This window comes from Rissa tridactyla, chromosome 4 (assembly GCF_028500815.1).
Source record: "Rissa tridactyla isolate bRisTri1 chromosome 4, bRisTri1.patW.cur.20221130, whole genome shotgun sequence".
Taxonomy (NCBI): domain Eukaryota; kingdom Metazoa; phylum Chordata; class Aves; order Charadriiformes; family Laridae; genus Rissa; species Rissa tridactyla.
In genome coordinates, this window is record NC_071469.1 from 5998876 (window position 1) to 6026366 (window position 27491).

At 40.3% G+C, this 27491-nt stretch overlaps 1 protein-coding gene across 1 annotated transcript in view; it reads left to right on the forward strand.

Annotated features, from left to right (window-relative positions):
- The first annotated feature begins 1348 nt into the window (after positions 1-1348).
- SLC17A6 (solute carrier family 17 member 6) overlaps positions 1349-27491 on the forward strand; it is a 32368-nt gene continuing 6225 nt past the window's right edge. Inside the window, exons 1-7 of the mRNA XM_054199794.1 lie at positions 1349-1434; positions 4325-4577; positions 5720-5838; positions 22536-22650; positions 24483-24570; positions 24672-24758; positions 25678-25820. Coding sequence (XP_054055769.1) covers positions 1349-1434; positions 4325-4577; positions 5720-5838; positions 22536-22650; positions 24483-24570; positions 24672-24758; positions 25678-25820 — 891 coding nt within the window. The remainder of the gene's footprint in view (positions 1435-4324; positions 4578-5719; positions 5839-22535; positions 22651-24482; positions 24571-24671; positions 24759-25677; positions 25821-27491) is intronic.

Genomic DNA, 27491 nt, shown 5'->3' on the forward strand with positions numbered 1-27491 from the left:
GGCTTAGAAAGAAATATTACCTTTTGCATCTTCAATCTACCTCAAAGTGATTAAAGTCAGAAAATTACTACTAGATTCTGGAAAGAATAATAATTCTGTTCAGAATGTGGCCAGCTCAATCTAGTGCTGTAACTACCACAAATCAAGTCCAAATGTTACGCTGGCCTACTCAGAGGCATGAAAGCAGAGGACACAAAAAAGATGAAAAATATTAAATGCTTAAGAGAAAGCAGTCACTAATGGATGCCTAATATGATATAAAATAAGCTCTTTGACTAAATATGGATGTAGAGATAAATATACCTTTAGAATAGATGTTATCTATTTATAGCAAGAGCAGTATTATTTGCAGTTAATGCCCTGCTTCCCCAGAAGTGCGACTGACTGCATGAAGGCCACGTCCTTTCCTCCACACAACAGTACAAACGGATCAGCGACTCTTGCCCCCGACGTGCGAGGCGAACCCCGCGGCACTGTCCGCGGCCCCGGGCTGGCCCCGAAGAAAGGGGGCGACCATGGGCCCCCACGAGGCCCCGCGGACGCGGGTGGGAGGCGAGGGCGCGGCTCCCCGCGGGCTGCGGAGCGCGGTCCGCCTCCGCAGCGCGGAGTGGGCGCGGCGCTGTCCGCGGTGCTGAAGGGGGGCGAGGCGCTGTCCGCGGTGCTGAAGGGGGGCGAGGCGCCTTGAGGGTGCCGCTCGCCGCCGCCCCGGGGCGCGACCTGCGCGGCCGCGCTGGCAGCACCGCTGCGCGGGTGGGCGGGCGGGCGGGGGCAGCGCGGACACGCCAAGGCTCCTCGCCGTCCGAGGGATTTAGCCAGCGGCTGCGGGGCGCGGGGTGCTCCTCAGCCGTCTGCTCACGGCGGCGAATCGCACCCCTCCCCCGCCGGCCCTACAGCCGGGGACACCGCCAGCGACAAACCGAGATTGCTTTGAAACGCTTCCGCAAAAGGGATCTCCATCCCCTCCCAGGCGGGCATGGCACTGCCTCCACCCGCCACCACGGAACCCTGCAAGGCTGAGAAGAATTTCTGACCGTGCCTGGCAACTCCGCGCTGCCGGGAAACCCGGGGGCTGCCTGCAGCGCTCTCAGACTCCCCGCTCGCTGCCGCACACAGGCGCGCTCCCTCGCCCTCGCCCCTCTCCCCCCCCCCCGGCTCCGCACGCCGGCGCTCCCTCTCTCTCACACACACACGCACACACGCTTTCTCTCACTCTCCCTTTACCCGAAGGTGCACTGATAGCCATTTAATGAGGGGGAAAAGTTAGGAGATTAAAGCAATATGAACCATCGTTGCTCGTAGCAGTGCCCTTTCCAGAGCAGAGCAGAATCCACCGAGCATCCCTGCAGGAATGGAGTCGGTAAAACAAAGGATTTTGACCCCTGGCAAGGAGGGATTGAAGAATTTTGCTGGAAAATCGCTTGGTCAGCTCTACAGGTAAGACTGAGATCTCTTCCAGGACTCCACTTCCTAGAAATATTTGGAAGCTTTTCTTAACCGCCAGCTGCTGAAGGAGGTCGAATTGCTTTGGGGAGGTTAGCGGTGGAGGGGGTCGGAAATGTTGAGATACTGCTGATACAATCTGGATCCTGGAAACTAGTGCTGAAGCTTCTCAATATGGCACCCTCGTAACTTCTCTATCTGATTCGTAGATAGTGTGAGTAAATACGTAGTGAAAGATTGCCCCATCTTTCTCCCACAAAACCAGGATCCCATCTTGAAATCATAATTAGGAGAGAGCAGATCCTTGTATTTTTTTGCTGTGTTAATTTTGCAATGCAGTTACAGGATCTTTCCCCCTGCCCTTACCAATCATTAAATAATAATAATAATAATCTTTCCTGGTTTCGATTAGTCTTGTCCCTTGTGTAATTCGTCGTCAGAGGAAGATAAACATGGAGATGTATAAATAATTGATATCCGAACGATTTTTTTTTTTCTCTTGAAGCTGAAACATATAGAGGGATGTGTTTAATTATTTATCCTTCTGCCTTGAGAAGCATCCACTTGTCTTATAGGTAATGCAGAACTGCAATTTCTAAACTCAAAAGCATCACTCAACAGTATATTTCTGTGTGTACAGAACATTTCTACCGTCTTCGAGCCCTGTACACACAGATAAATAAGCCCAAAATTCTCGCATACCTAAAAAGTGTATGCGCTGAAGTTGACACATCGTGCTCTACCCAATCTGGCGACTTTAGTGACCTCTAGGACGTCTGAGAATAGGCTGTGAAATTCCAATGTATTTTCGATTGTCCCCTCTGCTAGAAATTACCCCGAAGTGGATTTTTTTCGAATTTCAGATTAAAGGTAACTGCGGATTTATCTGCCTAGGGTAGGTCACGTAAAAGTCTTTTTTCCATACCTATGCGGCAGTGTTGGGCACAGGCACAAGGCTGTTCCACAGCATGAGTCACAACTTCTGCTGCCATTTTCAGGAAAGGGGACATATCAGTGAAGTGATAAAGACAAAATTAGGATTTCATTTTTAGTAGGAAGGGTACAATTTTGAAAAGCCAAAAGCCAAACCAAAGCCATCAACAACGCAGTGAATATCCTACAGTTTTTGGTCATATTTAAGTAATTTTCAATGGTCAGAAAAAGAAATATTGATGATCCCGAATAACTGCTTAAAATATAATTAAGGAAATAAACCTCTTTTTTTGCACTAAAAAATTCTACAATATAAAACGAATACTATCATATCTCCATTATTGACATGGTGAATAGTGGAGAAACGGTGTTTGTATTTTCCAGCAAAACTCCGTGTGAACTCCCCCCTTGAATAACAAATGCGCGAATTCCTAACCTTTTATCAACGCACGGGACGGAAGTATTTTGTTTCCGATTTTTAGAATTAAAATAGCTTTCCTGTCCCTTACACATTGATTTCTAGTGTCTTCACGAAGACAAGAAGTCCATTCAGGGAGAAAACACTTCTACACCGTCCTTTATTCGCACGAACGAATTTTGAACATAAACCCGCGGTGTTTTATTTTTTTCACAACTTTAAGACATTCCTTAACGCGGCGGTCCTTAAGCATGGAAATAATTCTCCCAACAAAGGAAAATCGGGAGAATTTCAACGGAGTAATTATTGGAGAAAATCCCTGTATTTTCTCCAAAACACGGAGAACCTTTTGAGCCTGATTCCGCTAATTGTTACTGCCCCATTAGCCGGATGAGTTAACCTCAAAGAGATGCTCCGAGGAGAATTTCTGACGTGAGAAAACACTCCTAGAGCAGGGGTGAGGGCAGCGGTAGGACAGTCCAGAGTGTGGGGTAATGGCCAGATATTCTCTCCTCAAAAGGATGGAGCTTGGATGGAAGCGGTTAGTTTTTCCTGTCTTTTAAATATCTCAGGGACTGCAAAAGAAGATTAAGAGATTCAGCATGGGACACTTGTTCGATAAACCCCGTCTTTCCTACTACCGACATGGCATTTTTAAAGCTTTACCAGCAAAGAAGAAATAAACCGAAATGTTCTAAGTCACTTTTCGTGGATTGCAGGGTATTTTTTTTTTCCGGTATTTTTCTGTTGATTAGAAATAGCTGCAAACAACCGTTCCCCTTCGGATTCCTGCACATTGTTTTCTAGGAGATAGGATTCTCATGTAAAAAGAAGGGAGTGGGGGCAATGAGATCGAGTTTAAAGCCGATCTGGGGAGGTTAAACCTGCTAAAAGATCCCACGACCGCACCGTGTAGCTGAGCAGATGCGATTTTTTGGAAAGACTTCTCCGGAGCTGCTGGTTCTCTAAAGACGCTCATGTTTTCTTTCACTGCATGTGACAGCCATTTTGCAAATCTAAAATAAGTATCAATATCGCCCCCCCTCCTTTCTGTTAACATTTCTTTTGTTCCCAGACCTGAAGCGAGATGCACACCAAGATCAGCCCCCTCGGTGTTTCTAATACAGCAAAGAGGGAATAAAACCTTCTCCAAAAGACTGTTTCGGTGTCCATACTATGCCTCTTGGGCTACCCAACATGGCGCCTCTGCAGTGGTTACAGATGATGTCTTCTTAATGCGTCCTACATATTTCAGCAGAAGTCTTTAATGATAGATGAGCAATTCTCAGCTAGAGCTCCTCCCTGGGCTTCTGCGGCGGGGTGGCGGGGGGAGTTGGGGATGACTAATCGTGACTCCCACAGGTCATTGCCAAAGAACAGTTGAAGGTGAATGGAAAACAAGGAATAAATCCTCAAATCAATCCAAAGCGAGCCAAAGGGGCGGGGGGAGTGGTGAACTTAAGCCTTCAGCTACCCGAAGTGGCTGTGCGTTCAGGCGGCCAGGGCTTGACTTTCCCTTCTTCTGTCGGGCAGAGTCCTAGAGAAGAGGCAGAAGCCCGGGGACACCATCGAGCTGACGGAAGATGGAAAGCCCATGGAAATGCCCGAGAAGAAAGCCCCGCTATGCGACTGTACCTGCTTCGGGCTGCCCCGGAGATACATCATTGCCATCATGAGTGGACTGGGATTCTGCATTTCCTTCGGGATCCGATGTAACTTAGGAGTGGCCATCGTGGATATGGTCAATAACAGCACCATACACCGAGGAGGAAAAATTATTAAAGAGGTGGGAACCCTTCACTCGTAAATCCCATGTCCTCCCAGTACAACTCCCAGGTCTAGCACCTTTAGCGCAGGCGAGACAGAGTCGGACGGTTTCGCAGGGTTTCCGCCCCCCCCCACCCCGCTTCAGCCCGCGATGCTCCCCGGGGCGGGCGGCCCCCTCGCACCGCCCGGCCCCGCCGCCGCCCTTTCTAAGACGCCCCGTTCTTGAAGGAGAAACAATTTCTACCGATTACTCTTATTTTCCTTTTCGGTTCCCAGCCCCATTTTGCGGTATTAATTTGCGCGCAGATTTTTTTTTTTTCCTTTCGCACACAACCTTGAAAAAAGCAGATATGTCGTAAAATAAGGCAGAGGATGGGGGAAGGAGGGCATCGAATAAGCGACTGCCAGCGGATGCGCCGCGCTGTAACAGAGACGGGGAGGTTGTGCAGGAATGTTTGAAAACACCAGAGTGAAAGAATTTCCGTTGATAAAAGGCGTTAAAAACGATAAGACCCGTTTTAAAGCTGGTTATAGCCTAGCGATAAAGAGGTGAATGCTAAATACGGACGAGTGCTAAATGTAAATAAATATACAAGTCCGCCGACAAACGCTGATAGCTTACTCCTTGCACAGGCAAAGTGCTTACAGCATCGGCCGTGTGGGGAGGGAGGGCAGGCGACGCCTCCGACCCCACCATGATCGCGCAGGGCTGTATTTGGAAGCCCGGAGAGATGGCCCCGAGGGGATGCAGCAGCAGCTGGGTGTCCCCCCGGGGCCCTGGGGCTGCGCTGCCCCGGCCTGGCCCCGCGGAGCCGGCGCCGTCCGAGCGGCTCTGGTCACTCATGGGCGACCCTGTCCTTCTCCTGTCCCAGAGAGGCACGTAGGGTGCTGGTTTTATTGCTATTATTAATTTGGTTTGCTGCTTATTTACGCGGCGGGGAGCCGGAGAATTTGCTGTGGTGGGCTAAGGCACAGTGAGCAGCTTTGGGCACCCGGCGCGCCGTGTCCTTGTCCCCGGCCGCAAAGTGCCACCCCCTTGCTAGAAACCCCCCCCTCGACTGCCCGGTATGAAGTTACTGCGGGTGAATGCTTTAATCTGGCCCGATTACAGCCTTCCTCTTCTCTTTCTCCCCTTCTCTCCCGGTTCCTTTGCATTGGAAGAAAGCGAAGTTTAATTGGGATCCTGAAACAGTCGGCATGATCCACGGCTCTTTTTTCTGGGGATACATAATCACCCAAATCCCCGGCGGGTATATCTCGTCCCGGCTGGCAGCTAACAGGTAACGGAGTCCTAAATAGCCCCAGGGTCCGAGTGGGAGGTGCCGGGAAGCGGGGGGAGCCACTGAACTCCCCCGGAGCCGGGGGCAGGGCAGGACGGCCGGGCCCGCCGCCAACCGGGCCTCCCCTGCACCCCGGCAGCACACCCCCCCCCCCCCCCCCCGCCTCTGGTTCAATGGCGGTGGCGTTAAATAAGGAAAAAAAACCACTTGTATGAAATCCGGAAACGTGGATGTGGTGATGCACTGACCACCTATCTTCAAACTACCTGCTGGTTTTGCGGGGAATATCTCGTGTTTGTTTCTTTTCCCTTTAATAAGTCATTTAAGGAGGTTTTGGCAATGATATTCAAACAACCTGTATTCAGAGGCAAATTCAAAGATTCATTATTTCATCAATGCTTGCAAGGTTATTTTTTTTTCCATGATTGAACGAAAGAATTTTATGATTTTTGTTTTAATGAAAAGGAAAACCATCAGTAGGAATTTTCCATTAACTCACAAATGAATTTAGAATGGTCGAAAAACATGTTTCAATGAGACTTCCACAATGAAAAGAAAGTGCAGATGGTGCGGGGACTTAAGGACTCGTTTCTATGGTGTCTGGCAATTTTTCAAGCACCCTGGGTGCGATTCTACCTGTTAATTAGATCCACTGAGTATTCAAGACACATGAGGCTTTCACATCCATGCTTAACGCCATGGGCTCATCGTTTGCAGAAGCAGCGAAGGTCCTAGTGCCACTCTTCAAAACAATAGCAAACTAAGTGCAAATGGATACTAAAATCAGCAATATATACCTTTAACTCTTCTCAGGAGTGGGCAACATCAAAGGTAGGCCTGGGTAGGCAGAGAGCTTTGCCTGGCGAGGAAGCTTACTTGTGTTTATTTGAGAAAGAGGGGGAGGAGAGAGGGGAGCTACGGCGAAAATGCTCTCTCCAAGGTAAATACCTTTTTAGACAGAGACCTAGATTAAAAATAATGAGTGTTTACTAAGGGAGAGATGCTCTGTAACTGAGACAACCCTAATGTCCCTCATTTTAAAGCAAATAAAACCAAATACATTTATTATACTGGGATATCCGTTGCCTGTACGTTTACAAGTGCCATCTTTCTGATAATGGTTCAGAAATGTAAAAGGCTATTTGAAAAAACAATTAACAGCCAGTTAAAGGATTCTTTTCCTTTCCTCCCTCCTTCGAACATTTTTGCATCTTTACACAGCCTGTAAATCGTCAGGATTAATTTGAGTTTTGCTTGAGTAAAGACTGCAGAATTTGACTCGGGGAACCAAAAATCTGTCTTCATTATCCAGAGCAGCATCAGTAAAGCCATTTGAACCAATCCAGATTTAAAGTGGTGCAACTACAAAGGTTTGCAAGACAATGGCAGGGACATTCCCAGGAAAGCTAATTAGTAGAAACACACAACCTGGCATATGTGAATCAAATTTTCCTCCTTTTCACAAACATTTATCTTTATAAAGGTAAATGAAGACTAGTTCCAGTTATTAACCTGGGTGTATTTCAACTCAGCAATTTTCACAGGTTAGTGGTTAGTTATTACTCCTGTGGAAGCCTCTGAGACAACTCCAACACAAGGCAAATGACTATGTAAATCACAGATTTAATTAAGGAACTAGCTATGACATATACGCCAGTGATTGCAAATAGTAAAATAGGGATAGTGGCTGTGAGTTATATTTCATTTGTAGATAAAAATGGCAGAGAATAGAGTGCTGTGTGGTTACATGTAGTGGCTGGAATAACAGTGTATTGAGGAGGCGAAAATACAAGTTAGTTCCTGAATGCTACAAAGAGATTTTGACGTCTACACATTCAACTTGAAATTACCAGGATGACTGTAGGGTAAAGCGGCACCCAAAATAAGGTGCAAGCCTTGATAGCCGTACCCTTTCCGAGAAACTGCATAAGAAAAAGTCAGTCAAGTGAGTACGCAGGCCTAGAGGCCTACAGGACCAATAGAATATGAGCTACTATAAAAATCTCTGCTGATTTACTTGTCTCATGCTACAGCCACAAATAGTCCCTTCACACTGTGGTGGATGACAGCCAAATAACTTTTTTTTATTTTTTTTTTACAAACCTCACTGAATATCTTTGTGGCGTCAATGGTTTCCTTTGCATTCAGAGCAAGTTTGAATTTATACGGAAAAATAAAGTGTTCTACCTAAAAAACAATAGACTTCAGAATAACATCACCAGATTCAAGATGATCTGTGAGAAACTTGTCTTTGAGCTTAAGAAAAAGGGAAATTTTCAAGACAATAATTCCCTGCAAGGGAAGGAGATAATGATTACGTGGAAAAGATAGCATGAATGAGGAACCGACTCCCAGCTGCTAAGAGTGTCAAGGAAGGAAATTGGGAGGAGGGTTAAGGTGTGCTTTGCAAGCTTAATTTATTATTGACAGGGAGTTGCTGAGTGTATGGCACTGAGTTTGCTTGGCATTAAGATTCAGTCTAGCAACCAATTATAGAGATTGAGTTGACATAATTTGAAAGTTTCTCTAAGGTAAAACACACGGAAGAAATGACCCTCCTGTGGTATCAAGAAAATCTTTCTACACACAATGCATTAATTTCAAGCTGGGCTGAAACCCTTTATTTTGATTCTGCCCCTGTTTTAAAATACCTACTGCCAGTCAAGAATTAGCAGCCCTGAGCTCTGAACTCTAACATATTTTCTTCAACTGAGTCTGTCAATGGGTAACATTTTACTGAGATCCTTTGCTAATTGTAGAACTCAAGGCTGCTGCTGCAGTTATTCTCTTCTGCCTTGAGCCACTGGTCTTATCATGCATAGCTCCCCACTACTTCTGACAGATCAGATTTAGTGATTTACAGATTTACAAGTAGCAGATGGAGTTTCTCAGTAATTTGCACTTGATAGCTTGGATCTCAATTTATCTTACATTGCGTCATTGAGAATTTTCTATTATAGAGTATTTTCAGCCTAACACTAAGAAAAATGCTTTATTTAAAAGAAGTGTATTTACACTGCTGTAGTACCCAAAAGGTCAAGCAAAATTGTGTTCAAAATGTTTAGAAGAGAACATTCAGAAACAACACATCTCCAGACTACTTACCTCCCAGGTGGTCAATAGAAGTTGGGCTAGTATGTCACAAGAGTCAGTGTTCCTGAACACTTTCAACCTCTATTGACTTTTATAGGAATAGGGAACCTTCAGTACATTGCAAGTCAACATAATTTTTCAAAAGACACGTATTGGACCTCAGATGCCCCCTCCTTTGCAATCAGTGAAGCTTTAAACTTCCGTCCCTTGAGTTGTGTGTGAAAACAGAAGAGGATTCCCTTTTGCCCCAAGAGGTTAGAGACCTCCCAGAGGAGGATCTGCCTCTGGAAGATGCTGGTATGAAAGCACTATGCAACCGACCACAGCAGACTGGGGGAACAAAGGAAGAGCAATGTGGAGTCCCACGGGTAGGGTTTGTTACAGCTATACCTTTTCTCAGGGTTAAGTTCTCAATGAACAATGAACAATTAACCTTGCCATCGATAAAGCACGACCTGATGATAGCAGAGAGTATTGAGCAGGCTCTAGTAGTTTAGAGAAGGCATCTTGTTGCATGGACATCCAGGTTTGCGACTAATCTGGGTTACTTCTCCTATTTGAACATATGTACAGCCTCACACTATAAAATGTGCCCTTCTCCCCAGGCTGCAGTACACTGGGAGCAGAATTCATGGTCCCCACAGAGATGTTTACGTAACTATCTTTATCGAGAGAACATCGGCTACGATTCAGAGCTTTTGAGACTGTAGTGGCCATAATAGAGCAGCAGATTCCAGAGACAAATCCAAAATAATGTAAATGCATATTTGTTACAGCCCTTTCTGATTAGTAATAGCAAAGCTTTCTCCCCCAAGACTGAATTAAAGGAGGAGATTTATTATATTTTTTTGAGATTGTTGGGGGTTCAATGCTATGTTTTCCGCTAAATCACAGTGGATTGTGACTAGTGTGAGCAGGGCTTTCAGGAAGAAGGAAGTGAGTTGCTTCTGCATTGTTAAAAAGTATTTTTCCTTGAAAAATACAAGAAAACATGAAAATTCAAGTGTCATGCCCTAATACCATGTATCCACACTATTTAATCAGCTGAGCTATTACTCATAATGGCAGTTAATGCCATTTAAAAGCACATAAATCTCATTTGAGTGCTTTTAAAGTACAGGTTTTAATGTCAGCATTACAGAGGCTCCCGCCAGAAGGGTTGTCATTATACGATTACGATGCGATGTGAACAGAAAGGGTATGAAATGCTGACAGTCCTCCAACCCCACCTAGTCTTAGTTTCTTCTTAGTCCATGAAAATAACTTTGGCTAGGGCTAATCAGAATTCATCTCATCTTGACAAATTTTAAAAAATAATCATCATTCTCTGGCACTGAAAACTTATTAAAAGAAAGGAAGAGAAATTATGTGGTTTGGTGGTTTTCCAACTCTATCATTCAAAATTTGACTTAAATGAAATGCAATGGCCAAGGTGTTTAAATGTTCTAAACCAGGCTGAGGGATGCGATATTCTGATATGAAATTCATAAATGTCATTTAGAAATGACATTTGTTATATATATTTGTTCTTTTGTAATATCGTAACTATATTTTAAACAGATTTTGCTGTTCTGATGCTTTGAAAACAGCAAACTGGAAACTGGTGTTTTTCTTGACTCTGAGCTCTTCCCGGAAGATTTATGCTCTTTGAGCGAGTTAACAAGCACTTCAAACCTCAGGTGTATTGTGTCATTCCTGGTATCTCTGCCTGTCTACCCTGTAAGGACCCCAGGTTACTTGGGGTATTTGCACGGGTCATCACGTGCCGTGATGAAACCCCTTTTTTTTGTGTTTTTCTAAACCAATGAGTGCCTGTAACTGGGCTAGTGATATTTATCACGCTGGGACACTGGCAATTGACTGGCTAGTGTTTGTGAACCTTTCAAAGATATGATACTGCTGAATAGTCCTTAAGCAAAATCTACTGTGATCTTCACATTTCTTCAGCCATTTCAGGCATATGTATAAATGCTGAGAAGCTTGTGGGTACAAAAAGGACCAGACAATCAGCTGATATATTAAGTACCATTTGGTAAACTGGCTTCTGTTCAATATGTATGGCACTCAAGTGCAAGGTAACATCAGGGAGTGGGGACCCCCCCTGGAAATCAGTCACGCTCAGTGGGATCTTAAGCCATGCTGAACTAGAAACTCATCTTGAACCTCCAACATGATGCTCTAATAAGGAAGCTGGTGTAATCCTGGGATATTTATTTTTCTGGTTTTAGTGCAATGAGTGTATTTAGGTCAATGACACTGACCTTGGATTGTTGTGGGTAATTTGGGTACATGCATGTTAATATGTGTGGCAAAAAGCTAGAGATTGATTTAGAGATCCTTAATTACTTAAAAGATGACAGTATATAATGTCACATAGTGAAAGAAATAGCAAGGACTATGTATTCAGGATATTAGTATATGAAAAAGAATGCTAGGAGGCAATCTGACTACAAAGTGTGTGTATAACTCCGCTCCGCTCGAAAAAGTTGCCAGGTATAAATGTGTGCTCTAGTCCCAAGGAAAGATATAACAAGAATCAGCAAATGACAATCATATAAATGGAAAAAGCATAAATATTAACAATAATGACTAACCACCACTGATCCAACCAGAGAAATTATATGCTAGATTCTTCTTTAGGTACTAAATTCCTATATTGGAAGTTATATTTTAGCTATTATAAAATGCTTTCAGTACAGGGATAATTAAGCAAAATACAAGGGATAAGCGAGTGAAACATAAGAGTTAATGCCATAGTGACTGTCAGGCAGAAGGCCTTAAAACTAAGCACTTGTTTTGCTTCTAATCTAGAAATATAATAATTTTATTTGAATTAATATTTCCTATTCCACATTCATGCTATTGCAAAGCTGCAGTGCCTGTGAATAAACTACTTGCTGTGCTGTCACACGGATACAGAAAGGTGTGAAACTTTACCACCTCGTCTCAGGATATTTTAAATATCGTTATATTTTAACTTCTGATACACCCTTTAAAAAATCTTTAAAAGTCACGCTGGGAATCTATAATAAACCCCTTGCCTATGAAAAACACTACCAAAATGCTGTGGCAGTATTTTCTCACCGATTTCCGAAGTGAACAGTTCAAATACTTAGGGTAAATCAGGAGAGATTCTCTGAAATTAACGGGTCATTGTTCGATTACGCAGGATAGGGAATTAATTCCCAAGTTTGCAATTATATATTTAAAATAGAAATGCAGTTTTTGACTGTATGTGCCAAGTACTGTTTCAAAAATAGGTCTGCAATAATCACAGCCTTTTTTTTTGGTAAACCAAAGCTGAGTGACCATTTTAGTTCATTTGTGCATACTCAAACATTAGAACTTTCTTACACAAAGAAGTACAAAGGACAGAATAAAATGACAATTTTTTAAAAATTAAAGCCCCCTTATAATTCTTTGATAATGACATATATTTCTTATTATCTGTTAAACCACAAATGCTGGCACTATTCACATGAAGAATCATCACTACATAGCTATACTAAATTTCTCTACAATGCAGTTACCTCTCATCTGTATTGAACTCTTCATCATTGTCACATTCTAACCTGAATGGAAACATAGAAATCAACCTTTCACTTCAAATTCATCTTTGTTTTTAAAGTGCCATTCATCTTGTTATTAAGGGCTAAATCCTTCTTCCCAGCAAGTAATCTGATAGGATTATTTGCATGAATAAACTGAATGGTATTCCAGACAGCTGTATGTCGGTGCATCTCATCTCGGAGTCCCAGGGATTTTCACTGAAACTGTGTCATTAGCGTGTCAGTGAAATCAGGGTATTTCTCCCTAACTCAGCCTTAATGCCAGCAAACATAAAAAATGTAAAGTAAAGCATTGGTTTAGAAATACAAGTGCAGAGAGTCCCTAGAACTATACATCTTTATATTTTTCTGTTTTAAAAAGAGAAATTATTGACTCTCCTTTAGCGGGTAGACATACTGTCTGTTTTTCTGATCTGCAAACAATGTATAATTCACAGCATGACAGATGTGTGGATGGCTAGACAAGAGCCAACTTCTGAACTTCTGCAGACATAAGGTGACCTTGCGCTGTGAGAGAGACCCCCCCAAGCTGTATTTGCCAACCCCACCTTTCACGTTCGGTTCAAAATCCTGCAGATTAAACTGGGCTCCGATCCCAGGCACTGATGTTGGGTTCGCCTGTTTCTTGGCAAAGAAGCCAATACTGCACAAAACCCCCAAGATAATTTCGCCACCCTCCTGTATTGCAGGGTCTCTTAAGCACCAGTCACTGCGAGAAGGGGACTAGGGAAACATCTACGGGCGGCTGGTACCGCTGCTGCCTCTGCCATATGGCTCAGGGTCCTTCCATTTTTCTGTCATGAATGATGAAGCTGTTTTCACAATTTAATGATGCAACAAGGGATTTGGATGGGGGTTTGGGTTGGTGAAAGGGGGCCTCAGATGTGTGACAAAAATTAATAATGTATCCAAGCCCTTATTATACTAGATTAGATGGCGGGAGGTCGGCTTTTACATATTAATGCTTCATGAAGGGCTTATAATAGGATTTAGTATGAAGGGCACACAGACACATCCCCCCTCCTCCCTTGCACACATATGAATGAAAATAACCTGTTTTATCACATTTTAAAAAAGCCAAATAAAGCTGCTATACTACGGCTTCTGGCCACAGACTATTAATAAAGAGGATCGGTTTTAAGCAACTCTCTCATGAGGCATGGCCAACCTAAGACTGGCATTTGCGAATAAGTGTTCCTTTCTAATGTCAAAGGTAGCTATTCTATCTGTTTTGCTGGTCAGCTGAGTTCATCATCCACTCTGATATTCATGGCATAATCCCAGCTTTGTTAGCTCTATGTCATTTTATGCAAATTAAAGGCCTGATTCAGAAAAGATGACTACATTCTGAATAGCATTTATGAAGCCATAAACTGTCAGGGTGGACACTTCACAGGAATACGTCTACAGTAGAGGGGTCAACAGAGTCATCAGAAAATTAGCCTATACTAGAGAAAAGCCTGAATGATGATGTATGTCCCAGAATAGCTAAATGGTGTCTCCCCACACTGGATTAATTTTCACTTAGTCCATTTCAAATACATAAACAGAAATATAAATTGTCCCAAGAAGAGTAATTAGCATGATTACAAACTGAAAAGATAACTAGAATAAGATAAATATTATCAGGATTGTTTAGGTTACAAAGGTGATGCACAGGTGACATAATAGGTACATACTTAATAAAAATCAGTACAGTAATGTAAATATTCCAAATGAGTGGTTACTTACAGTTCCCAGTGGAGGAGGTAACCATGGATGCACAGGGGAAGAGCTGAAAAAAATGCAAATTGTCACCATATATTATTGAGTAAAATAATCTTTTCAGAGGTCAGTAAGAGCACTGTTTACATTTACATATATTGAAAGCAAGTAAACTGTTATTAATGGTGTTAAATTTAGAGATCCCAAGCAAACCTCAAGCAAGTACATTATAGGCTAAAATATTATTTTCTGTGTTACTGAGAAGCACCTGTATTACTGTCAGTTGACCAGTCCAAGTCCACAAACGTGGACTTTTGGAACTACTTGGATATGGAATGGCAGTGATCCTCAAGATACTAAATGCAGAGAACTACATTTACTCTTGATGAGTTTTTTCAGGACTAAATATAAAAATTTCAGAATTTGACCCTGCTTGTTCAAATAGAACTAACAAGAGTAGGATTATATCTAAAATTCGGATTTATTTTTGCATTCCATCCCTCATTGACCCAAATCCTTTGAAATTGGTATCTGCAGAAAAATTGCCACACAGTTTACATAAAATTACAGCGGACGCTTTCAGACCAAGCTTATAAAGAAACATATTACTTATTGGAATGGTATCACCCAGGTATGTCAATCCTGTCAAATAACTTTGCTCCCAGTTCTCTCCCAGGTCCTGACCCTCCATGAATCCCTACTGCATGAATCATACCTCATAACCGGAGTCCCTTTCAGAGGGGAAAATATTAATCCTCTCTGAAACAAAACCCAGGTATGCTTCTGACATAGTTGCTTCCAGGCACTCTCTCTGACAGGTATCCTTAATCACCTCTACCTGCTTTGATACTTCACCCCAATACAACGTGCACACTGGATTTCATGCAACAAAATGCTGTTTAGGTTGGTTGCATAAAGACACTAATGTCACAGTCACTTTGCCCTGAAGGAATCTGTGTTTGCTCTGAGCAGTTCAGATACGATCAGCCGTAACACATGGCCCGTATGTCAGAAAACACCCCACAAAGCAGTACAGATGTAGCTTTTCAGTCCAACACATAGCAGTTATTCTCCCAACCAGCTCCACAAAACATTTTAAAGTTAAAACCACAGACGATTTCTTTGATAAGTGTATTATATTTAAATCAACCGAGGCAGTTGAATTACAGCCTAAGCCCTGGAACCCGGTAAGGTAGTTTGAATGAGATGGTCTTGGTTTGAAACATGATCTAGCAGATTACATATTTAAAGAGCAAGCCATCCCAAAGCTAATGAGCTAGAAGCAATGAGCAAGAGTTTTATCTGGACATATATGGATATAATGAGTTGTAAAACGAAACCGCAGGTTTGAAAGATTCCCCAGCTGAATTCAAACAGGAGAGAGAGAGGGCTGGTAAGGTGATCAAATGAATGAAGAATGAAGAAGATGAGGTGAAGAGGGCCTGGCTTGCTTAGCCAGGCAAAAGAAAGAAGATAGAATTGCTATTGGGGTAAATTGCAGAAATTAAAACCGCTAAAATAAAACAGCCTGGGTACAAGATATCTATTGGATGTAAGAAGTAACAAGCTGGAAAGGACTGCCCTAAATAAGTAGGGCAAATGCTAATTACTTCTGAGATGGAACCTGATCTGCTGGTGAAAGGATGATGTAATGCACTTGCTGGTAAGAGCAACGATCGGAATTTAATGACCCAGGAGTCTTTTAAGTTCAGCATCAATTGCAATGATGCTGTCATCCGACAGTGCCCAAGTTTTTCATAAAATACACACTGACATATCAAAAATAGGTCTGCGAACAGGCAATGGAAGGCGCAGCCTGAAAACTATTTAGGGTCTTGGTTTGATCTGTGTTTGACCAGTGGCATTAGCGGGGCTTGGAGAAGGCAGAAGACAAAAGGAACTTTGTGTTACTGATACGCATTGACTTAGTCTCTGCGTGGCATTTCACCCTGGTGCTTAATCCAGGCTTTGCATGGTCCATTTTGCAAAAAGACTTGTGAATATTGTGGGATTTATTTATCATCAAAGCTGGCAGATCAGACCACAGCAAATTTAGGACCCCAAAATGTTCGTGTTCTGTATCAAAGTCTTAGGAGACCTGATAAGGGTAGAGACACACTTTGTAAGAAAGGAAGTGTTCATTGGCAGCTAAACGCCTGAAATTTATATATATTCAGTCACTGCATAACTCAAAGAAAAAAATAAGTTAAAAAGGATGATCACAAGTTGTCATTGCTAGCAAAATTTGCAGAAGGAAGGATTCTGAAAAACTGCTGCATGCCTACAGGCATTCCAGCTAGCTCCTGCCCTGTTTCTCCCTAGACATTTTGTTTTACCAAAAAAATTAAGCATTCAACCCCGCGTTCAGCCTTGCAGTTCCCCTCAGACAAGAAATTCTTTGCGTTGTATAAAAAAATAACATAATCAGGTCTATGTTGCGCTGTTGGCCTTTTGTAGGAGGAGGATGTGTGTCAAAGATTAATGATAGTAGGCAGAGTCAGAATAAAAGATAATAAATTTTAGAAATCTGGAGCTGACAGAATAGTCTAAAAAGTCACTTGGTGTGATACACATGCAGCTGCCCAGAGCTGCTCCTGCCCTGGGACTCTCCCAAACAAGCGCTGTTCGAGAAAGAACATCAAAGGATAGTAAAGACCCAGCTTATTTTTATATATGTTTGATAAAATAAGCCTTTGTTCAACATCTTTTATGTGTTATCTGTAAGGAAAAGGAATGTCAATAACCAGCTCACCAACTTGAATCCAAATAAATTTCATTTTTCCTAATGACAGAATTTTCTTCTCATTTTTAGACTAGGTTGGGAAATCTTTGCAAGGGAAACTCATGTTTTCACTCCTCTTTAGTTCCTACTCTTACCTCAGACTAGAAAAAATGTTTTACCTTTGTTTACAAACAAAGCATTTGTCCAATACAGGTACTTTACCTAATGAACATAAAGTCCTCTATAATATGATCAGTATTACTGTAAAATTGTCAGGTGCAGAGATTGTATGTCCCAGAAAAGAACCTGGGCTACATTTTCCGTAGGTTCCTGTTTACAGCCAGAATAAACCACCTTATAATATTTTGATTTAATTTATTGTAGCAGAGTGAAGTGCTCTCACAGACCTCCCTGTCTCCTGCCATGATTCCCTAGAAAACTAACAAAATAATCAAACTTTCCTATTCTGTAGGTAGGTCTTCTATGAAATGATGATCTGGCTTTTTGGAGGTGAAAACTATTCAATTACCGTCCTGAATTAATTTTCTATTAAAGCCATTGAAAACTTCTTTAGGTTATCATGAATAGTGATGTGAAACCTTTTATGCCTTCATAGTTTGCAATAAATCCACTAAAGTATCTGCAATCTTGTTTTGTAGTTGTCAGTGACCAACATTTACTATTCTTTAATTATTTTGGATTTTAATGACTTGGCATTCATTATCGATTAATATAGCATATATTTAAGCATCTTAAACCTACAGTATTTTCTCCTTTAAATAAATATTGAAAAAGGCTATTTTGAACATACGGAGTTACTCTTTGATATTTTTTTTTTCCAGGACAAACTTTAGTTAAGGTACTTCATATGCTTTAGAACAGACATATTATTTGGTTTCCATAACAGTTTAGTTTTCACAAAGTGGAACCACTTATCTGGAGAATAAAGAGACATAGCTAATTGTGGAATTTTTCAATTATATTTAAAAAATGACATGAATAGAAATACATGGGATTCAGACAGCTGAGGAACTGCCTCCTCCCCACAGACATATGAAAGGGGTTTTAGGTTTATGGAGTCTTTGTAGCAATTTTCACTCCCAGTCACCGGGGTAAAAGGATGCTTCCAACCAGGACCCCTTACTTTCAGATATCATATGTGTAACCCGTACATCACCCATCTGGCATCCAGCATTTGGCATGCATCCGTGCTCCCACTGTTCTCAGCTCACTTTTTGAGCTGGCACTTCTTCCAGCCGAGTAACAATATCTATAAAGCCCTTCCGCGCAGAATGCTCATGTAATATGAATTGCCTGGATAGTGGGGCTGCACAGATGCAGAGATTAGAAATCCAGAGATGAAAATAAATACATTTCTTTCTCTATAGTTTGTCTCCAAAGAGAAAAATGAGCCAGTTGGCTTGAAACCCAGAAAGATTAATTCCCCCTGAAACCTCATTCCATTCTAAGCATTTTTCCTGAATTGTCAGAGTCATTTCCTTCCTCTGCTCCCATCCCAAATGTCTCTTAGTCAAATATGATTTTGCTATTATTACTACTTGTATTACAGGAGGACTCAGTCACAGCTCATGACCTTCAGATAATGCCAATGTCAGTAAAACACCGAGGATCAATGTTAGATTCTGTCTTTTGGGACTGAGTCTACCAAGTCTCGAAATAGAAATGGATAAGCAAAGCATAATTTTCTGTTTCAGGGCTTCTTCTCGTCACTTCTGAGTGCCAGGCTTTACCTGTTTTTTTCCCCTCTTTGACATGCTACTACCATATTTATTAATTTCTCTTCTGTATATGGTTATTTTCTTCTTTACATGTTTATACCAACTGCTGATTTGGGGTCAGAAAGGAATTTTCCCCAAGTCTGGGGACTGCTGAAGACCTATCAGGGCATTTTACTTCCCGCCTAATGCCAGGGCCGAGAATGACGGCAATGTCATTGTCCTCTCCTGCTCTGTCTCTGTGACATATTGTAGTTTTCCCAAAGTTTACCGGCAATCTGCTAAAGCTCTTCATCTGTGCCATGGCATTAAAATATGTTTTGTGGGGTTTGGAGTGTGTCCAACATGAAATGGATGTTCAGGGACACCTCTGAATGAAAATTCAACAGCACAGCTACATGGAATTCCTAGGCTGGGCTCAACCTAAGGGATGCAGCATGACTTGGCTGACTCTGTATACAGAGACATGAACTCTAGTGGTGCTTGAGGTATAAAGCCTTCTCCAGAAGCCCATGCCACTGTAGAAAGCATGACTGAAGAAACGCACAACAGGGCATGGCAGCTTTAAGACCATAAGGGCCACACCTGTCTTTTCAAGATGCAACCGGAATATCAAGAGGACAAACAGATACATGTATGAAAAATGCAGTGGGGTGTGGGATAGGAATGAACACCCCTGAACAGGCTGAAAGTCTTATTTTAAACAGGGAACCATATCTGTCTGAGAACGAACATAATCCATCTTCATTTACAATAAATACAACTATGGAAGCCCACATACTGTCAATTCGCCATGGAAACATAAGGATCTTAAAGAAAAACATGATTTCTAACCCATGTTTGGAGTTGATGTTGCAGCAAAATTGAGCAAATGTGAATTGTTTGAGAAGCAGAAACGAAATTAAAGATCATAACAGATCATAAAATCACTAGCTTAATAAAAATATCAAAAAGGTAAGCCCAAAACAAAGAACGCAATTTTGAGGTTTGATGTGTGGGTCAGTAAAATGCCTTAGAAATGCCTTGGGAACAATCAGAATGTTCGGTTTCCCAATTAGGTATATTAGAATGTTAGCAGCATTCAAATATATTTAGATTTATTGTAGCTGAAAATCCTTATTGTTTGATCTAAATCGTAATGAATGTAGTTAGCTGAGCTATTTAAAACAATAAAACAATAAGTTTGTACAAAAAATGGAACTATATCCCAATACTCTGTTAGGAAGAAGAATTTCATATTTATGGAGGTGAAAGAAATGTAACAAGACAAAAGAGCACAAAGCAGAAATACTGATGATATTTATGGATGTGCATGGAGAGATGCAGAGCAAATGCAGGAAGATGTATTTGCTCTTGGCTGAGAGTTACACAGGAAACCGATGCTCTAAAATAGGCGTGCACTAAATTCATAGCGCCACTTTAAATATGCAGTCAAGAAAAAGGATAAAAAAGCCATTTCTGACAAGAATCATAATTTAACTCTAATTTATTCTCCCCTTAAATCCATAGATTTTTGGGTGAAAAATTGATCTGTTTTTGAGAAGGCTGTTCCAACAGCATAGTTCTGAGAGAGAATTGACTTACAAGTGACATTGTGGAATTATGCTCCTCGGTGTAACTAAATATTCACTGGTACTTGTGTGCCTAAATACAGGCAAGATTTTCATTTGGAAGATGCAGGTCTCTGATACATTTTCCTTTCTCTTCTAGAAGGAACAGACTCAAGGAAACAGCTTCTCTTTAGTGAACATGAGAACAAAGGCAATTCTGGGAAACACAGCTTTCAGCTGTGGCAAACAAAAGCTGATTTCACATACAGAATTGAAAAACTGAAGTAAATTACCTCGACAAAACAGTTACATACCATAACAATTTTGCAAATCTCAGCCTTAGGAAAAGATGGCATTTTTTAATATTCTAACTTAGCATGATTTTAGCAGGAATAGTGATTTAGAAAGAGTTGCACTGATTCACACGAGCTAAGAATCTGCTCCAGCAAGCATACACACAATCACAAAATTTAAAACTGTATTGCTGCATTAGGCATTTAGCTAAATATCTATTCAGAAAAGAAACCGGAAAGGTAACAAACCAAATAGTCCTTTCTTCCTGCTTACAAGCAAATACAGATTTTCTCGACGAACCTTTCAAACAGTTACAGTCTACTGCTCTTCACAATTTGCTAACAGGAACATCTAACTTTTTAAAAGGATCTGTAAAGATCACAAGCAAATCTCCTATGAGTCCCAAACTCTTCTCATTAATAAATAAAGAAAAAAAGCAAATGAAAACCAAGGCACCATTGTGCTTTTTGTGAACATATGGGGGGTATTAAAAATAAGGAAATGAACTGCATGTGCTTTTGGAGTAAAAACTTACACATAAAGAAATTAAGAGTAAAGACAGAATTCAGGCCAAAATAGTTCACGCAGTGCAACACAAACACATGCACCAGTCAGTCCCAGTAAATGTACTGAACATGCTGCCAAACAAAGCCAGAGATGTTCTGCACAGCCAGCTAGATCTTGTTTAACACGAGGTGGGGATCACAGGGAACACAATGAGGAGACCAGATTTAGAGCTATTTAACAAAGCTTCCTTACTGTGCCAAGAAGCTTTTTTTTTTCTGCTGCCCTTTAATATTTGTCAAATAGAAGTGGAGTATACTCAGTCTGCTATTTAAAGATTTGTGTCAGGCTGTAATTTTAAATAGAGGATGTGAAATATAGATGTCTTTGAGGAGACTTTTTTGTCTTGAAACTTATCCCTGCATCCTGCTTCTTTAGTCCAAGGTCTGTTTCTCACTAACTTATGGCACTGTACCAATTTCTGAAGAACACATGCTAAGGTTAAAGGTTTCTGTCAAATCAGTTCCACATCAGATACCATGATGCCATATGTTAAGACATCTCCAGGATTTATCTTAGCATTACACAGTTTTGTATAAAGAAAGTGGCCAGTCATTGCTACTGGCTTCATCCCTTTGCATAGTTCCACTGAAAGGAAAATGGGGGAAAAAAGAATATTTCCACAATAAAGGAATGAATATAAAAAAAATGATTTAATAATGCTGGAGAAAAGGCTTCCTCCTACAAGGGGTAGATATTAATTGAATCAAATTAAAATTCAGTCAAAGAAGTGGAATTTTGAAATGAATCATCACTTCACACGGTTATTTAGACCTCGTAATGTGCTTTATTTGAAGCAATTCCTAGGATGCTGTTGGAATCAAAATCAGCAATATTCAATGAGTAGCCTCTGAAAAACCAGCAGAAAGAATGATCTGTTTTCTATGGATATGTGTTTCCAGATTGATTAACTCTTGTGTCTAGGAAAATCCCAGCTCTGTTTGAAATTCTTCCTGCTGCTTTGGCATTTATAAAAGTGAATTCTCTTCTGCTTTGTAAGTAGTGAATGCATGGTGCCACTTTCTTACAATTAAAGCACTAATGAGAATCTCTCTTTTACTTGGCCACCTGTTTTAGCAAACCATTTGGAGACCTGATTTCTAATTTCTCTCGAGGGTGGTGAATTCAGTCAGATTTGGTTGAAATAGATGTGAAAATTGACTAAAGGAAAGAGTAGGGATATATGGGGAGAGTAAGATCTTTACCTCTGACTGCATAAGATGTATCTCCTTAGGAAATGATGCTAAATAGATGTCTATGTCCATGTTTGGTCTGGGTCTTATCAAACAGGTTATTACACTAGATGGAAGTAGACACTAATCCATTCCAGCAGTTAGGATATTCCCTACATAAAGAACATATGTTTAAATACATCTAGATTGATATGTGAGCATATGTGGAACAAGTCAATTGGAACAACACTGAAGTTACTTCCTTTCCTTTTTATTTTTTTCCACCTTTTCAGAGTATTTGGTGCTGCTATACTGCTGACATCCTCCCTCAACATGTTAATACCGTCCGCAGCCAGGGTGCACTATGGGTGTGTCATCTTCGTTAGGATCTTGCAGGGCCTTGTAGAGGTATGGAAAAATTATAAAATAACCAGTAAATGTGGTAGATGCTTTTTAGCTTTTGATTAATAATTGCAACATTTCAGGGGAAAATAAAAATTGCTTCCAGTTTATTATTGATTTTTCACGTAATGGATTTCAATGTATGAATTGCAGCTATTTGATTTTCCTTCATCTAAAGTTTGATTTTTCTTTATCAAAAATACATAGCAAAGTTTTCCCACTGAGATATGTATTTAACACTGAAGTTTCACTGAAATCCTGTACATCATATATATTTATAATGCAACAACTCAATAGTTGTTTGCTGTCCAGCCTCAGATGTTAAATCTATAATAAAGAGTTAAGCTTCTATCATAGGCCCTGCCCATGCTCTTGTTGGTATGAATGAGAGATTTACCGTGATTTAAGAGAGAAAAAATTTGAGCCTGCCTTCTAAATTTATTTGTTTTCTTGTTTCTTTACTGAAAGACAGATGTTTAAGCCTGTGATCACTGGTTTTGTTCCTCAAGGCTATGTACTTCTGTTTTTTGCGTGGGCTGATTTTAACTCATGCGCCTTATTGTATAAAAAAATTCCAAAAGAGGGTACAGAATGTGCCTGAAAGTTAGGCAACTGTCAATCAAGTTCTTAAAGTATACATGTATAAATATGGATCCATTCCTGAAAAGTGATCTGCGTGTACAAAGGTGTGCTTGACTGCAAAGGGGAGAGGAACAGGAGCAAGTGGGTAATTACAAAATAAAATGGCTATTTTAGACCCACTCACTTCTGTGATACTGTTCAAAGGAATTGTGAATGCAAACCACCTCAAACAGGACCGTTTGAAGAAGGTTTACAATATATCTTTAAACAATTAAGGCTTTATATTTTTTTGCAAAATTAGCAAAAGACCGAAATGAACAAGAAATTGGTTATAAGATCTTCTTTCGAAACAGAAGAGTGTATTTTACAACCTTTTTTATATTATTGAGATTGATAATTTCAACATTTATGATAATATCAACATTTGCCAAAAGCTATTAATTTTTTCTACTTTTTGCATAAGAAACAAAACATCAAATTAAGAGAAAAGTGACTCTGTATAACTATGCTTACACCATAATTTTTAAGGATGAACTTTGTGAAAAATTAATGTATATTTCATGTTAAATTTTCTAAAATTTCAAAACTGCAAGATGCTGTGATTTCTGTGTAGTTTTCCTATCATTAAGTTAAAGGCTGGTTTTGAAGAGGGACCTAAAAATAACTGGTTTAAAATCAAACCAACTAATATCAGTCAATTATTTGCTTCAAGTGCTCAAGAAGGTTCATTAAAGACAAAGGTAGTGAAAAATTTCTCTCCTAACATTATATTTTTAAGCTCTTATTGATTTTATTTTCTAGTTTTAGAGCAGTGGAACAGTAATCTGTATTTCCTAAATTCTATTTTAAATGTTAGAAGGCCACCAAGACTGAGGGTTGGAGGAATGAGCCCAGCATTAGAAAGACTCCAGAGTGTCTGTGTTTTCATCCTTCCTTTGACTCTGCTACTTGTGCATTAAGATTCTTTCTTTTTAATTCTTTGCAATTCTTTCCTGGAAGGGGGAGCAAAAGGAAATAATTATGTTTTATATCTGGTTCATAATGCCTCTTTAATGATTTGGAGTGATACACAAAACCCATTTCAACTTTAATAGAACCGGAAGTTTTTCTACGGCTGTGCTCAGACTTGACTATAGAAATGCAAAGCATTCTCAACTTCTTGTTTGTGGCACTTAAAAAAAATAATAAATCATGCAAAGACAATGAACTGAGTGATTGATCAGCATTAGCTAACTTGTGGCACACCCATTCCCCAGGGGGTCACCTACCCTGCCTGCCACGGTATTTGGAGCAAGTGGGCCCCCCCATTAGAAAGAAGTAGGTTAGCAACCACTTCCTTTTGTGGTAAGTAACTTCCTATTTTTGTCTCTCTCTCATTTGTAACATAAAAGTGTTTTGAGACTGAATTTTTCTCCCTTTTCATCCACACATGTCTTGTTTTGTAGGTTCCTATGCAGGAGCTGTTATTGCAATGCCTTTAGCTGGAATTCTAGTGCAATATACTGGCTGGTCTTCTGTGTTCTATGTGTATGGTATGCATTTTTTGCTCCTCTCACTCCAATATTGTATGACCTTTCTCTAGCCTTTCTAAAAATGTAAAAGCTATTGTTAGGCCAAAAAAAAAAAAGAGAAGTGGGGCCGTAAAGATAAAAATACAGTCTAGAGAAAAGGACAATGGAAGAACAGAATTTAAAAGAGAGAGTAGGAAAGCAGCATTATTAAATAAGAAAAGAAGGTAGTTCACGGTGAAACCTTAATCACTTCTAGTACAAGTAGTGCAAACTGCTATGCAGATCTATAGAATCTCAGATCATGTAACGTGGCTCTTTCATTTATAGAACTGTAAGTTTGGAGTACCTGTTCTGACTGAAATGTCCTGATTTTTATCTGAAGACCTACATAGCTTCATTCACACTAGTTGTGCTACCTTAACTTACACTGATGGAAAAAAAGTGCCCCAAAGGAGTTTATTCTGCAGTGTAAAATTGGTGTGAATGAGGAGGAAACCTTATAGAAATTTGATAAATTACTCAGGAAACACATTGCTATGTTAAACAATGCCACAATCTTGTATTTTACAGGTAAAAAAATAGTGCAGTAAGCAAACAACAGTGGCTTAAAGCAGAATGGAACTTCATTTACAGTCTGGTGAAATGAAACAGAAGCTGTTTCATTGCATTGCATTGCACAAATAGATGTTAAAATATACGTGATTATTCACTTACAGTGAAATCATTCTGTAAATGAAACAAAGAAGATTTCACTGTGGTCCAGCTCTGCATGTATTTTGCACAAATATTGTTTGCAGGATCCAACTCTCTGTTAGAATGACTCAGTAGAAGAGCAGTAACAAGAAGTGCCATTTAAATTTGTTCTAATTATTCACAGCTTTTTTTCGTTGATTGCTGCTTTACTGTGCACCTTTTTAAAGTCTTTCTTTCCATTCCAAAGGGAGTTTTGGTATAGTCTGGTACATGTTTTGGCTTTTGGTTTCATATGAGAGTCCTGCAAAACATCCTACAATCACAGATGAAGAAAGGAGATACATAGAAGAAAGCATTGGAGAGAGTGCCAACCTCCTAGGTGCAATGGAAGTAAGAATATTACTCATACACTTGTTTCCTGTGAGATAGTAGTAAAACTCAAAAAACCCAAATAGAAACAAACAAAAAAAACCCCCAAACATCCTTCTCCTTTAAGACAGAAATGCGTGTTTCATACAATTGCATTTTTTAGGGGGTAGGGAGATCTGAAAACCACTGATGGATTTCTGAGTCGATATTGCTTCTGTACAAAGACAATCATAAAATCATAGAATGGTTTGGGTAGGAAGAGACCTTTAAAGGTCAGCTAGTCCAACCCCCCGGCAATGAGCAGGGACATCATCAACTGGATCAGGCTGCTCAGAGCCCCGTCCAACCTGGCCTTGAATGTTTCCAGGGATGGGGCATCTACCACCTCTTGGAGCAACCTGGGCCAGTGTTTCACCACTCTCAGCATAAAAAATTTCTTCCTTCTATCTATCTAGTCTAAATCTACCCTCCTTTAGTTTAAAACCATTACCCCCTGTCCTATCGCAACAGGCCCTACTAAAACATTTGTCCCTATCCTTTCTATAAACCCACTTTAAGTACTGAAAGGCCACAAAAGATCACTCATGGAATTTATGCCTCTTTTTCTACTCTAAAGTATAAAAAAACCCCGACAGCTACATTTGAAATTGTGGCTTTATTGAGACTTTCATAGTAGCTTGAGTTCAAGTGGTTAATTTCCTTCCTATATAATCCCTTCTGGAAGGTTTTCCTCTTCGTAAAAGTAAACTGGAAGAAAAGCAGTACTCAGTGTCTCTTGAGGTCCTCAAAATATCAGAAAAAAAAAGCAAATCCTGACTATTCTACATTTCATTTGCAAGAAATACTGTAAGTTGCAACAGAGCATGCTAGGAGAGCCATAGGAACATTCCCTATTATTGTGGTAACTTTGCTGGAAATGTGCTATCAAGCCTCTCATAATCTGACTTAGTTCTGTACTGGATTAATTCTCAAGAACTCCCAAAAACCAGCTATGATCTCAGCGCATTTTCTAGGCACTTAGTAATCCTATCATGCTAAATAATAATTTTCTTATTTCTCTCACTATTGAAAAGCTTTAAAGAAACTATCACCATGCTTACAAACTCAAGAAAGTAAAAAAAAACTTGGTTTTTAAGCCTCACTTCATCTGCTCAAATTTTTACACCGTCCATTCCCAGTAGACCCTCACTACCACTCTTCAGTATGTTTCTAATTGGTCAGAATATTGGTTCTTGATTAACTCAGGAATAAACCATTTTTCTCTTAGTAAAAAACTATGATACAGATTAAATAGGGAACTGGAAATACTATAGATTCATTTCTTTGATAGCTGATATTTTTAAGTGTTCTTGAGGTAGCGTCTGGGTTGATGTTTAATAGAAGTCAGCAGAGTTCATGGTTTCTTATGTAAGTGCTTTTGAAAATCTTACATGGTATGAGATCCTTCAGAGGATGTCCATACAATTCTAACTTGGACTGAATAATTTCTGTCTGTTTCTTATTGTTGCTTTTTAATTAAACATTTTTTTGGAAGTCATTAGTTTGTATCAATAGTTCAGTTGCTTCTAAAATATTTAGACTGAAATTCTTCCCATAGTATCAAGTTGGCTTTTCTAGCTGGCTTCTCATTAATTAAGTCATGCTCTCTCTTAAGTGTCATTTAATAGGCATATGAGGTATTGCATATATCCA